This window comes from Chrysochloris asiatica, unplaced genomic scaffold (assembly GCF_000296735.1).
Source record: "Chrysochloris asiatica unplaced genomic scaffold, ChrAsi1.0 scaffold00268, whole genome shotgun sequence".
NCBI lineage: Eukaryota > Metazoa > Chordata > Mammalia > Afrosoricida > Chrysochloridae > Chrysochloris > Chrysochloris asiatica.
The window spans coordinates 989,125-1,002,873 of NW_006408786.1; the positions used below are offsets into that span (position 1 = coordinate 989,125).

Below are 13,749 nucleotides of genomic sequence, written 5' to 3' on the forward strand. Positions count from 1 at the left end.
TCCACCTCACCGGGCTCAGAGCAGTTACCATCAAAGGGATGCCTCTGTTCTCCATCGGTTTCATCCTCTGCGAGGATCACCTCTTCTGAGGAGAAAGAGCACAGTTAAGTTCCAGAGCCGGGAGGCCTCACAATACTATCATTATCCCCATTTAAAACGTAAGAGAATGGAGGCACGGGTGTGTGAGGCACATTACTAAGTGACCAGAGTTGGGATGTAAACCAACGCCTGATTTTAAAGCTCATAACTATTCTGTGAGGCCGTATTCTGTTTCCATCTCGGAGGTTTTAATTTCAGACTCTGTGTCCTTGTTGCTGAAAATTGGGACTACCAGTTTAGATCCTCTTTCTCCTCCCCACATGACCTTTCCCTCCTCCCTCTGCAAACGGAAAGCAGGACTTCCTGCTTGTGTCCTGGGTTTTCACTCGTGGGTCCCACGATGCAAGGGCCTCACCTGCTTTTGAGATCCATTCCATGTACCCATTGAGCTCTCGTTCAATCTGCTGCTGCCGCCTCAGCTTCAGAAAAGCCCGCCGGTTCTCCACCCGCTCCCTTTCTTTGGCAAACTCCCTGCAGAAGCGAAAAAACAAAACAAAAAAACCCCAGGACCTGGATGTTTCCTGCTTCCCTGGACATGCTAGGGAGCCTGTGTGTGTGTATCTAGGGGTTCAGAAATCCCTCTCAGGAAGTGGTTTTCAACTAGAGGAGTCAGGTCTCAGAATATTATAAGGGGAGTTATCTTTGTTAGCTTCAAATATTTCCCACCAACTGTACTCATCTGAGAAAAAAGCAAAACCAAACACAAAACCATGCCATGCCACCCTAATTCTCATTCTCCCCATAATACCACCTAGCAGAATCTCAATTTTATACAAGGTAGCAGGGTATCTAGCTAAAGCATATCTCCAGTCCTCCTTTAGGTTAGGCCACTGAAACATAAGCTGATGATTTCTGCTGAAGATTTGCTTCCCTTACACAGGCCCCACCCCTTCCTGTTTCCCTTTCTCTGCTTCCTGTTGGAAACATGGGATGGCCATCTTAAGACCATAAGGCCTCCATGAGATTGGAAGCATTTGGTAAGGACGTCAAGTGGGAAGCTACAAGAATCTGGAGTCTCTGATGTTGCATGCAGCCAGTGTACCAGTTCTCACCCATCTTATAAGAAAAATGAAATCCATTTATGATTAAGCTAAAAAAAAAAATCAATCTTGGGTTACGGGAAAGAACTAGACAACACATATGTCTACCTGTTGTGAAAAGTCATGTTTAAGTCTTATGTTATAATTTTGTATTTGGAAAATAGGGGGGAAATCCCACCTATTATTTGAAAATGTAAATTATAAAAAGTAAAGCTCTATTAAATTTTCTTGTGTGGTGGTTTGTGGGTCTAAAACTTTCTTGAATTAAAGGCCTGCAATGGAAAGAAAGGAGTTGTGGTGTGGTGCTGTTGGGTTAACGTGCTGGACTGTAAAGTCAGTTGGCAGTTCAAGCTCATCAGCTGCTCCTCGGAAACCCTATGCAGGGTCGCTATGGGTCAGACCCGACTCAACAACACTTAATGACAACACTGGAAAGAAGTTTCTCTTCCTCTGAGTGTAGGTAGCCCAGAACCATGGGCACAGTTTGATGAACTGAGGATGAGCCAGAGTTTAGGCCCCTCTCTGGATTCTCACTGCAGTGCACAACCCGTGCATCGGTACATAGCTTGCTAGCTCTGTCTGGAACACCCAAAGCTAGAGAAGAGTTCATTGTCTGGCTGGTGAGTGAAAATGGTTACGGTGCTTCAATGGCCTTTTCCTGGGCAGCAGTTGGCAAAGGGAGGGGAGAGGGAATGCCCAAGACTTACCCTGACAGCACACCCAGTACGAGGTTCAGCATAAAAAAGGAGCCGATGATGATGAGGGGGATGAAGTACAACCAGTTCCAAGTGTTCCCTGAGGCATCGTTGCTCTGTGGGGGCGAGGAGGGAAAACAGGGCAAGCAGGTGAGACTTGAGCGGGACTCAGGTGTGACCTCACAGTTTCTTCTGGAGGGCTCTGTCCTCAAATGCCTTTGGCCTGTGGAGTCCTAGTGCTCTAGAAATCCAGAGCAGGAATTGGAGAGCCCAAGTTCAACCAATCAGAGATGCAAGGTTCCCCTGTCCCCCACTTGTATCATTCTCATAGGACCTGGGGGTCAGCCTGAAACAGGCCAGACTAGAGTCCAGGAGGAGCAGGACACAAACGGAGTGAACTTCTGTCCCCTCCTTTATCCCCTAGTCATGCTCGCCCCTTAGATGAGGTGCATGACTGTAGGGTCTGATCGCCAGGTGAAGTCACCAAGCCAGTCACTAGGGCCGTGAACTTTGTCCTCAAGGGTCTTCCTCCTCCATTTCCTGCAAAAAATCTCCACAAGTTCCGAGCTCATTTCAACAGAACACTGTGATAAGAAGAGCATAAGAGAGAGAAGACAGACTATTAAAGACAGAATGACTTAGGAAGCTGTAAGAAACATAATAAGCACTTACAGAGAGCTAGCTGTGTCCTGGGCACTGTTCTAAGCTGTGTTTCTCATTTAAGACTTTTGGTGTGTCTTTGTTATCATCACGCTTACTTTACAACTGAGGAAACAGGCGTTGAGAGACAAAATCATCCTCCAAGTCCCAGAGCTAGCTAGGGAATAAATGTTGGATTTGAACCAGGGAGCCAGGTCTCTGAGCCCTTGGGCTTAACCTCTAGGTTGGACCAAGTCACGGCTTCAGTAGTTAGGACATGCAGAACTTTCTACTGGTTCCTCAGCCCTGTGGCACCTGTGGCATGGGGTCCACCAAGTGGCTTTAAAAGCCCACCTTTAAAGACACAGGTCACTGTGACTTGTTAGATGAATATGCTTAGTGATTGGGGGCAGAGATGCTCCTGTGTTTCTGAACATGAATTAGGAAGAATATAACCCTGTTTGTTTCCGGCAGTCATCTTGTGTCCATGAGGATAGCTTATGCATAGGTTGGAGTGAAGTTCACATCTTGGAAGACAGAATGAACAATTGAAACCTGGATGCTTACAAACTGCTGAATGAAAGCTGGTCTGAAGCCCACTACGTCTAGACTTGCAGTGAAATGAAAAAAAAAAATTTTTTTTAAAGCTGCTTTGGCTTTGTTTTTGTTACTTCTGGTAATGTACTTCAAGCATATACTTTGCCCACATTATTTCTCTGATTAATGTTTTATTTATTGAATTGATAATTACAAACTCTAAAGCCAATCTGAAAAAGATAAACTCCCCAACAAAACACAATATAAAATCATATATGATGTCACTGCCATCTATCAGAAAGGTTAAGCTGAAAACGGCTGATGCTAGCAGATGTTGGTGAGGCTGGGCAGCAACCAGAGCCTCCGAGCCTGCAATAGGAAGGTAACGTTCAAACCCTCTCAGCTGAAAAAAACGGGTTTCCAGTAAAGCTAATTATGCCCCTTGCTATGACCCAGTAATACCACTCCTGAGTAGTTATCCAACAGAAACATCACCTGTCCCCAAAGGTAAATGGAAGAATGCTCATAGCAGTGATAGTAACAACAGCCCCAAACTGGAAATGACCCAAATACTCATCAATAGGAGTTGTTGTTGTTAGGTGCCATTGAGTTGGTACAGGAGAGAAGATACCAAAATGGTATGCTGTGCAATAACTGCCACGACTTATCATATATATAGACAGTGCTGCACAGAGAAACCAGGTGGAGAACTGTTGAGGTTCCACTTACATAAAATACAAACTCAGGCAATCGGTGGCTGAGGCTGGGAAACCTGGGACAGGCACCTGTTAGGGGAAGTGACTGGATAGGCACATGGGGGTTCTGGGGATGAGAAGATGGTTTCGGGATCTAGATGCTGATCACACGGCTATGTTCAGTTTGTGAAAACCCATTCATCACGCTGTGTACTGATGATCTTTGAAGCTGTCTCAATGTTTATTTTGCTTCCCCCCAAAAAAGCTTTTCAAGAAAGTCAACCTCAATCATGAACACAAACTCTTTCTGGGAACAGTGAATCTGCCAGGCCTCAGTCCATGTCCTTGTTCTAATAAGTCCAAATATTCTAGTGCAGTGCTTCTGGAAGGTTCTGGACGAGCAACATAAGGATGGAGTCAGCAGAACAGGGCTGGACGGGAGTCAGGCCTGACTTTGTATTTTTCTCCTCTGATGCTGTGGCAGCCGAGGGTTTCTCGCTCCCATTTCTCAGGGCTAAATATAGCCCAGGGAACGGAAGCTGGAAGCCAGCATGGGCAGCACAGGAAATTTCTGGCAAATTCAAGGAGCAGGCTCAGGACCAGGACACAGTGGGTGGAAGATGGGAAGACTGAATGGAGAGATGTACTAAGGCCTCTAGGTGCCAAGCCCCTTCCCTCTCACAGATTATCAACAAAACACGAGTCTGCTCACACCTGGGCTCCTGACAAGTCTTAGGGACTGCTGGATGCATGCTGCCCAGCTCACAATGACACCCTCCCTGACACACAGTGCCAAATACTTGGGCAATGTTATCACATTTAATCCTCTCACTGACACCCAAAAGTTGTTTGTAGTCATTCCCATTCATTGGAATGGGGGGAAACGGAGGTGTAGTGAAGAAGTGACATGCCCAAGGTCACTAAATGGCAGAGGTGGCTTCCCACCCTGTCACTTCCCTGCCCTGGTCTCCTCTCATTTCCTGCCTTGCTCATGCTGTTCACACCACACCAGCCTCCTCACTGCTCCTCCTTCAACTGTGCCCGCTCAGGTCTGCCCCAGGGCCTTGGCATAGCTGCTCCCTTTACTGATCACCGTCCCCAACACCTGCATCCCCACACCTCCACATGACTCCTCCCTGACCTCACAGTGGTACCTCCTCATTTCTGTGGTTTGGCTTCCTTAGTATATCCATCTCACCATCTAGGCACACACGTTAACTTGCTCACTGCTGTCTATCCTGTGGAATGGTCACCCCATAAGAAGCGGGGACTTTGCCCCTTCTGTTCCTGCTGTTCTCAGTTCCAACTCATAGCAACCCTACATAGGGTTTTTCCAAGGAGTGGCTGGTGGGTTTGAACCACTGACCCTGTACTTGGGCAGTCCAGTGCTTATCCTACAGTGCCACACTAGGATTCCCTTCCCCCAACAGTGGTCACCAAATATTTCTGGGGATGGCACTTCCTGGTCCCCTTATGGTTGGCCGAGGCCCCAGGGTAGTTCCGGATATTAATTGAGCAGAGGGAACTATACCACTTTGGGGCCAGAACATTGAATGACCAGTGTGGGACCCCCAGAGCTCTCGTTCCTTCTAAATGGCAACTGTAATGCTCTAGGGGGGTTGTCAATCTATCAGCTGGTTCCCAAGTGACTACAATGACCAGAGTGTCCTTCTCCCAGCCAGCCTGACCTCGACACAGAGTTTGAGCAGGAAGTGAACTGTAAAGCCACAGAGGCCTAGGGCGTGTTTGTTACTGTAGCGCAGCCTGGCTGTTCTGACAGACACACTAGACTCTATTTCTACGGCTCACCACTTACCAGCTGGGGACTTTCTCAAATGCCACCTTCTCACTGACACTTCCTGAGACAGGTGGGAACATGAGTGTCTCCCATATGACTAATGGAGAAACTGATAGCTGAAAAGATGAGGTTCAGGATTGTGAGGAACCCATTTTCTGTTCCTGAGCCTCTGTCAGGAGTCCCCTCCCCTCAGGTTTTGGCTCTGATGTGGCCGCCTCAGAAATGCCTACGGGGACCTCCTGATGGAAAGGATTCGCGCTGCTCAGACTGCACATCCCTTCCCAGCATGCTTGACACCCTGAATCATCTTATCGATCAAACATTTACATCTTTACAGATGTCTTTCCTCCCTAAAAAGGCGCTTTCATAACGTAGTGGTTGTGGGTCGGGCTTCTAACCTCAAGGTCGGCAGTTTGAAACTACCAGCTGTTCTGTGGGAGAAAGATGAGGCTTTCCACTTCCGTAAAGAGGTACAGTCTTAGAAACCCTACAAAGGGTCAATATGAGTCAGAACCAACTCCATGGCACAGCACCACCACTCTTCCCTAAAACACCTGCTCCCCACAGCCAGGGATTTTCCATCTTGACCCCCACCCCCTCAATGCCCAGAACAATGCCTGGCACACAGTAGGTGCTCACTAAATGTTGGCTGAATGACAAATACACATGAGGTTCCTGGTGGTGGATTGCTTTATCCCAAGTTCTAATGATCAGGTTGCTTCCCTGGGCATGGAGAGGCAGGGAAGATCCCTGGGGTTGCGTGTGTAGGCCTCCCCAACGTATCTCCTTGGGTTCCCACAACCCCCATGCACAATGGATTACCTGGACCACCCAAGGAATGACTGGCACAGGTAGACCCATTATCCTGGCTTACAGTCACATAATTTCCCCCATTCACTCTTTGCTGCATGCATAGTATTTTATGCTCCCAACTATTGGCCCAGAGAATCTTGAGGGTGCAGGAAGATACTGATTCATCCCAATATTGCTGGAGCCTAGCGTGGTGGCTGGTACTTAGTAAGCGCTTGATAAATACTCATCAAACAAATTAATGACTGAATCCCAGTAAAATCCTTAAGTGCCTTCTGCTTTATAGTTTAGTTCCCTGTAATTTCATTCAGAAAAAGTACAGAAGATATAAAAAAAAATACTCAGCTCAGGACAACACCCAATTCCCCACCCACGAGGGATGAGAACAGGGTTGATCTGACCATGAATACGCCAAGGTCCTGAGAGTGGTCCAGAGGGAGACCATATGTCCTTGTTTCTAGCTGCTGTGGATCATGTAACACCTGCTAATTATTTTTTGACTCCTCTTTCCCCTTCCACTAAGCTGTCCTGGTTTGGATGATAGATGATACGGTCTCTGCTTCTGAGGTCTTCCGTCAATTCTCTGGCCTCATCAGTTCCCGATCTCCCCTTCACTTACTCTCTTCCAGCCACTCTGGTTGCCTCACTGTTCCTCAAAAAGTGCCAGGAAGACTCCTGCCCCAGGGTCTTTGCACTGGCTGCTCCCTCCACCTGGGTTCCCCTTCTGTCATGGCTCCTGCCCACTGTGACAGTCCATAACCTCTCTACTGTTCTCCTGAGCTCTTATCACCCTCTAACCCCGTCTAGCATGTTGTTGTTGTTAAGTGCCGTCGAGTCGGTTCTGACCCATAGCGACCCTGTACAGGGTTTCCGAGGGTGTAAATCCTTACGGGAGTAGAAAGCCTCATCTTTCTCCCGCGGAGCAGCTGGTAGTTTCGAACCGCTGACCTTACGGTTCGCAGCCCGATTCATAACCACTACGCTACCAGAGCTCCGTCTAGCATATTAAGTTTTGGTACACACTGTACTTGTTTGTTTGCATGTTGTCTGTGGCTGTTTTTCATGGCCCACCCAAACCAAAATGTTGGTTATTTGACCTTCATAAGCACTGAACCACAAGGTCAGTTTGAACCACAAGGTTGGTGGTTCAAACTCACCAGCCAATCCTTGGAAACCCAATACAGGATGGCTGTGAGTCGGAACCAACTTGGAATCCTGGTGTGGTTCTGTAGGATAAACACTGGACTGTTAACCACAAGGTCAGAGGTTCAAACCCACCAGCTGCTCCTTGGAAACACTTCACAGGGTTGCTATGAGTTGGAACTGACTCAGCAGCACATAACAACAATTATGTATACATATCCACTACTACTACTATGGGAGTCCTGGTGTGGGTCAATGTGCTGAACCGCAAAGTGGGTGGTTTAAGCTCACCAGCCACTCCTTGGAAACCCTATACAGGGTAGCTGTGGGTTGGAACCAACTCAGCGGCACACAACAACAAGAACCAAATCAATTTCAATTCACAACGGCCATGTATAGCATTTTTGAGACTGTAAATCTTTATGGCAGCAGACAGCCTCATCTCTTGTTCATGGAGCAGCTGAAGGGCTTGAACTGCTGACCTGTGGTTAACGGTCCAGCGCTTATTCTATAGCACAACCAAAGCTCCATATGCATATATATATATATATTCACATATTTGTATGTAAATATATAAACAAATATAACTTCATGATCATGGTAACCACTTTTTTCTCCCAGTTAAAATGTCAACTCCACCAGAGCAGGGACCTTTGACTCTTCAGTAACTGTCTAGCCTCAGTGGTGAGAAAAATATCTGTATACAAATAGGTATTTAAAGAATGTTTGTTCAAGAATTGTCGTTAAGTACCTTCGAGTTGGTTCTGACCCACAAAAGTTGTTGCTGTTAAGTGCAGACTTGACCCATAGCGACCATATACAATAGGGTTTCTGAGAAGCGACTGGTGAGCTTGAACCACTGGCCTTGTGGTTCAAACCGACTCTGCAGTTCAGTGCATTGACCCACAGCATGGCACCAGGACTCTAAAGTCCCTTAAAGTCTACTGTTTTGATACTTCCCAAGATAAGCATATCTATGAATGACGAGGGCTTAGGTCCAAGATCAGTTCCAATCAGTAGTGGGAGAATGTAACCATTTGCTTAGGGGTCTGAATTTATGATTAAGTGAGTGATGGCATGCAACAACAAGCAGGGAGAGAAACAGAGTGTCAGATACAGAGGGAAGTGCACACAAGCAGAGAGAGAGCGAGAGAGAGGGAGAGAGAGAGAGAGAGAGAGAAAGAGAGAGAGAGAGAGAAATGTAGTAACCAGCATTACCATGCTGCTGCTGCTTAGGGCCATGGAGTTGGTTCTGACTCAAAACAACCATGAATAGAATTTCCGATGGTGAGTTTGAACTGCCAACCTTGTGATGGATGAGCAGTCCAGTGCTTTTCCTGCAGCATCTCACCAAGACTCCAGCATTACCATATGATCCAGCAATACCACTTCTAGTATCTATCCAAAAGACTTGAGAGCAGGAACTCCAATCCATACCTGTACTTCAATATTCAGTGCAGAACTAGTCACTAGAATCAAAAGGAAGAACCAACGCAAGGACGAGATCTGGAATGTGAGGCTAATTGTCTCCAAGAACACCTGCCTCCTTTGTCCCCAGACCAGAAGAACTAGACGGTGGCCAGCTACGATTACTGAACATTTGGAAAAAAGATTCTCTAGAGAAATCCTGACCAAAATGGGGAAAATGCAGAGGAGAGATTCTAATTCCTATGGACTCTAAACTTTCTGGAGCCATGGAGGCTGACCACACCCCTGAAACTCCTGCCCTGAGATGATCTTTAAACTTTTTTTTGTAATGTTTTGTTGTGAATTATGTGATAGTTTACATGGGAGAACGTTAGTTTTACATTCATCCTATAGTATATCATTTCATTGCCATGGTTACAATCCCCTCCATGCATCATCAACCAAACAAAGGGTATACCCTGCAAGCCTGCCCCCCGGTCGCCAGCACACAGGCCCTCTCCCTCTCTGGGTCTAAAGCCCCCAACAGCTCCATCTCTCCACGTCATCGTCTTGCCTCCATCTCAGGCTCTCCGCTCTTCTCCCTTAATGGTCCCAGGACCTCCGCTCCTAGACTGAAAAGTTAATCACTCCCCTCCTTGCTGCAAAAAGTCTACTTTTATATTTCCAATCAGTCCTGATAACAATTATTAGCTATTGTATCACAAGAGACCTATCTGCATCTCCTTTCATCAGCCCTACCTAGACAGATTGGATACTACTCAGAGGAGCTCCTACCTTTCTCCATGCCCTCTGGATCTAGGTTCCCTCTTCAAAGCTTGTAAGCCAGTCACTTCTTGCCTTTGTAGGCCCCTCCCCCCCCATTTTGGGTAGCCAATGTCCAAGTTGCCCATCCCTGTCTACTCTGTGTGTGGAGCGGGATCTTTAAACTTTAAACCAAAAATATCCCCTGAAGTCTTCTTAAAATCAAACAACTGTTTCACTTCACTGGTAAAGAATGATTGATTGCCTTGAACATCATGCCTTTTGTAGAACTATCTATGTGAGATCAAAGTGACAACAGCAACTCAAGAGATTAGATAGGAAAATACCACTGCAGTGGGTTTATGTTGATGGCGGAGGAACAAACAAGTCAGAAAGAGAAGCTGAGAATGGTTGTACAGCGCAAAGAAGCAATCAATGTCACAAAATGAAACTTACATTCTGAAACTGCTGAATTAGTACGTACTTTGCTGTCTGAATTCTCAACAACAAAACTCAAAATAAGAATCAAATAGAAAGAATGCATGAAGTCCTAATGTATGCTACGATGTGGATGAACCGTGAAAACATTATGCACAGTGAAAGAAGCAAAAAATTGGGCTAAATACTGTAAGATTCCAGTTATACAAAATATCGACAATAGGCAAATTCATAGGGACAGAAAGTAGATCAGAGGGTGCCAGAGACAGGGGGCCACTACCGCTTCATAGGCATGACGGTCCTGTCTGGGATGCTGAAAAGTATCGGAAGCAGATGAAGTGGCAACAGCTGTCCAACACTGTGAACGTAACTACTACCAAGGAGCTTAAAAATGGCTAAATGGCAAATTTTATGTTGTAGACATTGTATGGCGTTGTGCTGGACTGCAAGTTCGGTTTGAAACGCGGTTCAAGCTCACCAGCCGCTCTTTGGAAACGCGGTACAGGATCGCTGTGAGTCAGAAGTGACTTTATGGCACCTGGTAGCATAGTGGTTACGAATCGGGCTGCGAACCTTAAGGTCAGCGGTTCGAAACTACCAGTCGCTCCGCGGGAGAACGATGAGGCTTTCTACTCCCGTAAAAGATTTACACCCTCGGAAACCCTGTACAGGGTCGCTATGGGTTGGACCCGACTCGATGGCACTTAACAACAACAACAACAACAACAACAACATAGTTTATCTGTGTTAAAGAGCAAAGACCTCAGTTTGAGGACTAAGGTGCGCCTGATCCAAGCCACGCCTCATATGCATGTGAATGTAGGACAGTGAATAAGGAACACCATGAAATAATCGATGCATTTGAGTTATGGTGTTGGAGGAGATTATTAAAAGTACCATGGGCTGCCAAACAAACAAACAGATCTGTTATGGAAGAATAGCAATCAGAATGTTCCTTGGAAGCCAGGAAGGCTAGACTTCATCTCTCATACTTTGGACATATTATTGGAGGAATCAGTCCCTGGAGAAAGATATCATGTTTGGTAAAGTGGAGGGTCGGAGATAAAGAAGAAGACTCTCAATGAGATGGATTGGCACAGTGGCAGCAGCAATGGGTTCAAATGTAGCAACAATTTGTGAGGTTGGCGCAGGACCGGGCAGTGTTTCGTTTTGTTGTGCATAGAGTCGCTATGAGTTGGTACTGATTCAATGGCACCTAACAACAACAACAACAAATATTTTATCACAATCAAACTTTAAAAAACAATTCCCTAAATTAATTTTCTCTCAAAGAAAAAGGAAAACAATGTAAGGATTCACACCCAGCACTGGACACTACTTAGCGCCCACACTGGCACTGTAGCAGGTTCCTCCCCACTGGCTTTCTGATCTGCTCGGCTAAACCCTCTCCCCTCAAGGCTTTGTGATAGATTGACAGATAGTGCCAGGAAGATGCTGGGTATACTCAGCTCTCAACCAATTAGAGCCAAAATATAATTCCAGACATCCTGATACTCTAGGGACCCCTTCCCTTCTTGCATGCAAAGTGCCCTGACCAAGGACCCCAGTTCCTCCACCTCCCCTTCTGGGAGCAGCATCACCCACACAGCACCCTCAATCTGCCCCAGCCCAGCTGGCGAGGAGTGCATTGGGGACGGTCCCCGTGGGGAGTGGAGGCGATTTCTGGCTTTTCTGAGCTACACAAATCTCTCTTGTAGCACATGTGGTGAGGGGGTTCCTGTGAAACAGGCCACCTGTCGCTTTAGCGAAATAATCACCAGCTCATGCCTCCAGCAAATGCCCCACTGCAGTCCTCCCGGGGTTCCCCAGACCGCCTCCTCAGGCTCCGAGAGCCAGCCTCAGTAGGTTTGCCGTGGGAGACAGAGAATGGCCGAGTGACAGGGAGCTGGTGTTGAGTGAGACAAAGCTGGAGTCCAGCCCTAACTCACTGAGCACTGGGCCTCAGTTTCCTGAGCTGACGCCTGGTGAAGCACTCAGAACATGGTGCCAGAGGCCTCCCAGCAGATACGTGGGTCCCTCAGAGGCTCTGAGAGAAGGGCATGGAGGCCAGCTGGGTCCACTTAGGTGTGAGTTGGTTCTCACCTTTGGCACAGAACGCCCAACACATCAAGAAGGGGGAGGGCAATACACAAGATGAGGGGGGTTAACAGAAGAATGATGTGTGGACCGAAGGAAATAGAGGCTGTTCTTGCTGTTAACTGCTGTCTAGTCAATTCTGGCTCATAGTGACCCTGTATAGGGTTTCCGAGGAGCAGATGGTGAGTGAACTGTCGAGCTTCTGGTTCAAGCTGACCTTGTGTTTGAGTGCTTATCCTACAGTGGCTCCAGAAATAGAGGTAGTAATATACATACAACAACAGTATTCTGCAGGTAGACACACGGAACAACAGTATTCTGCAGGTAGACACACGGACAGAGACACAGGCTGAGTGGGTATGGGAGGCAGAGTGGAAGTATAACCACAGACTTATAAGAGTTTGAAATCTGTACATAGGTATTTACCTTCCTGAAAACTCAATTAAGAATGTGGTGGAGCATTGTTGTTGTTGTTGTTAAGTGTCATTGAGTTGGTTCCGACCCATAGCGACCCTATTTCCAAGGAATGACATTTAACAACAACAACAACAGCATTGTTAAGTGTCAACCTTGCAGTTCAAATGGCTTTGCAGTCTGGTGCATTAGCCCGCACCACCACACCAGGGCTCCATGGTAGAGTATGTTGTTGTTGTTGTTATGTGCCGTGGAGTCGGTTCCGACTCATAGTGACCCTGTACAGGGTTTCCGAGGCTGTAAATCTTTACCGGAGCAGAAAGCCTCATCTTTCTCCTGTGGAACAGCTGGTAGTTTCGAACTGCTGACCTTGCGGTTCCCAGCCTGATTTGTAACCACTACGCTACCAGAGCTCCTTCATGGTGGAGTATAGAGCAGGTAAATGATGAAAACATCTTAGATACTATCAAATATCTTAAGGCAATGACTTGCTGGGCCTGGGGCTCAGGAACAGTCTCCGGGGACACTATGATCAATTAGCATGACTTGGTCCACAAAGATCATGTTCTACATCCTACTTTGGTGAGTAGCGGTTGGGATCTTTGGCCCTTGACCACGCTTCAGATCTGGAATAGAACTCACTCTTGTGGCCCAATTTTCATTCAAGCAGTAGAGAGGCATATAGAGGGGACAACAACACTATCAAGGCATGCTCCCCACAGAATGGTCAATCATTCAAGATCAAAAGGGCAACATTTACCTAAGGACAAAGTTGAGAAAGGATGGGAAGGAGGGTGGAACAGAAATAGGAAGCACAGGGAGGCAGCGGGATAACTTGTTGCGTGGAAGGGATTGCAATCTTTGAGATGAAACATAGTGTATGATTTGTTGAATGTGGAACTGATGATCTTGTCTTGTCTGGAGGAGGAAGAAAGAAGGAGGAGGAGGAGGAGGAGGAGGAGGAGAAGAAGAAGAATGCCTAATAAACCTGCATTTGTTGATCCAGGGCCTGCTTGGACATTCACTCAATCACAGGCCCTCTGTGGGCAGTCACCTTGGGCCCCATTCTCAGTGAGTCTTAGTCTCACAGCACTACTGACATTTTGGGCTGAGTTATTTCTTGGATTGGCCCAGTAGTAGCAGCAATGGGCTCAAGTAACAATTGTAAGGATGGC

At 46.8% G+C, this 13,749-nt stretch overlaps 1 protein-coding gene across 1 annotated transcript in view; it reads right to left on the reverse strand.

Annotated features, from left to right (window-relative positions):
* Positions 1-13,749, reverse strand: part of CACNA1A (calcium channel, voltage-dependent, P/Q type, alpha 1A subunit) — a 325,229-nt gene that overhangs the window by 138,084 nt on the left and 173,396 nt on the right. The window contains exons 8-10 of the mRNA XM_006874309.1: positions 1,847-1,950; positions 455-570; positions 29-85 (exon numbers count right to left, since the gene is read on the reverse strand). Of these exons, the coding sequence (XP_006874371.1) occupies positions 29-85; positions 455-570; positions 1,847-1,950 (277 nt within the window). The remainder of the gene's footprint in view (positions 1-28; positions 86-454; positions 571-1,846; positions 1,951-13,749) is intronic.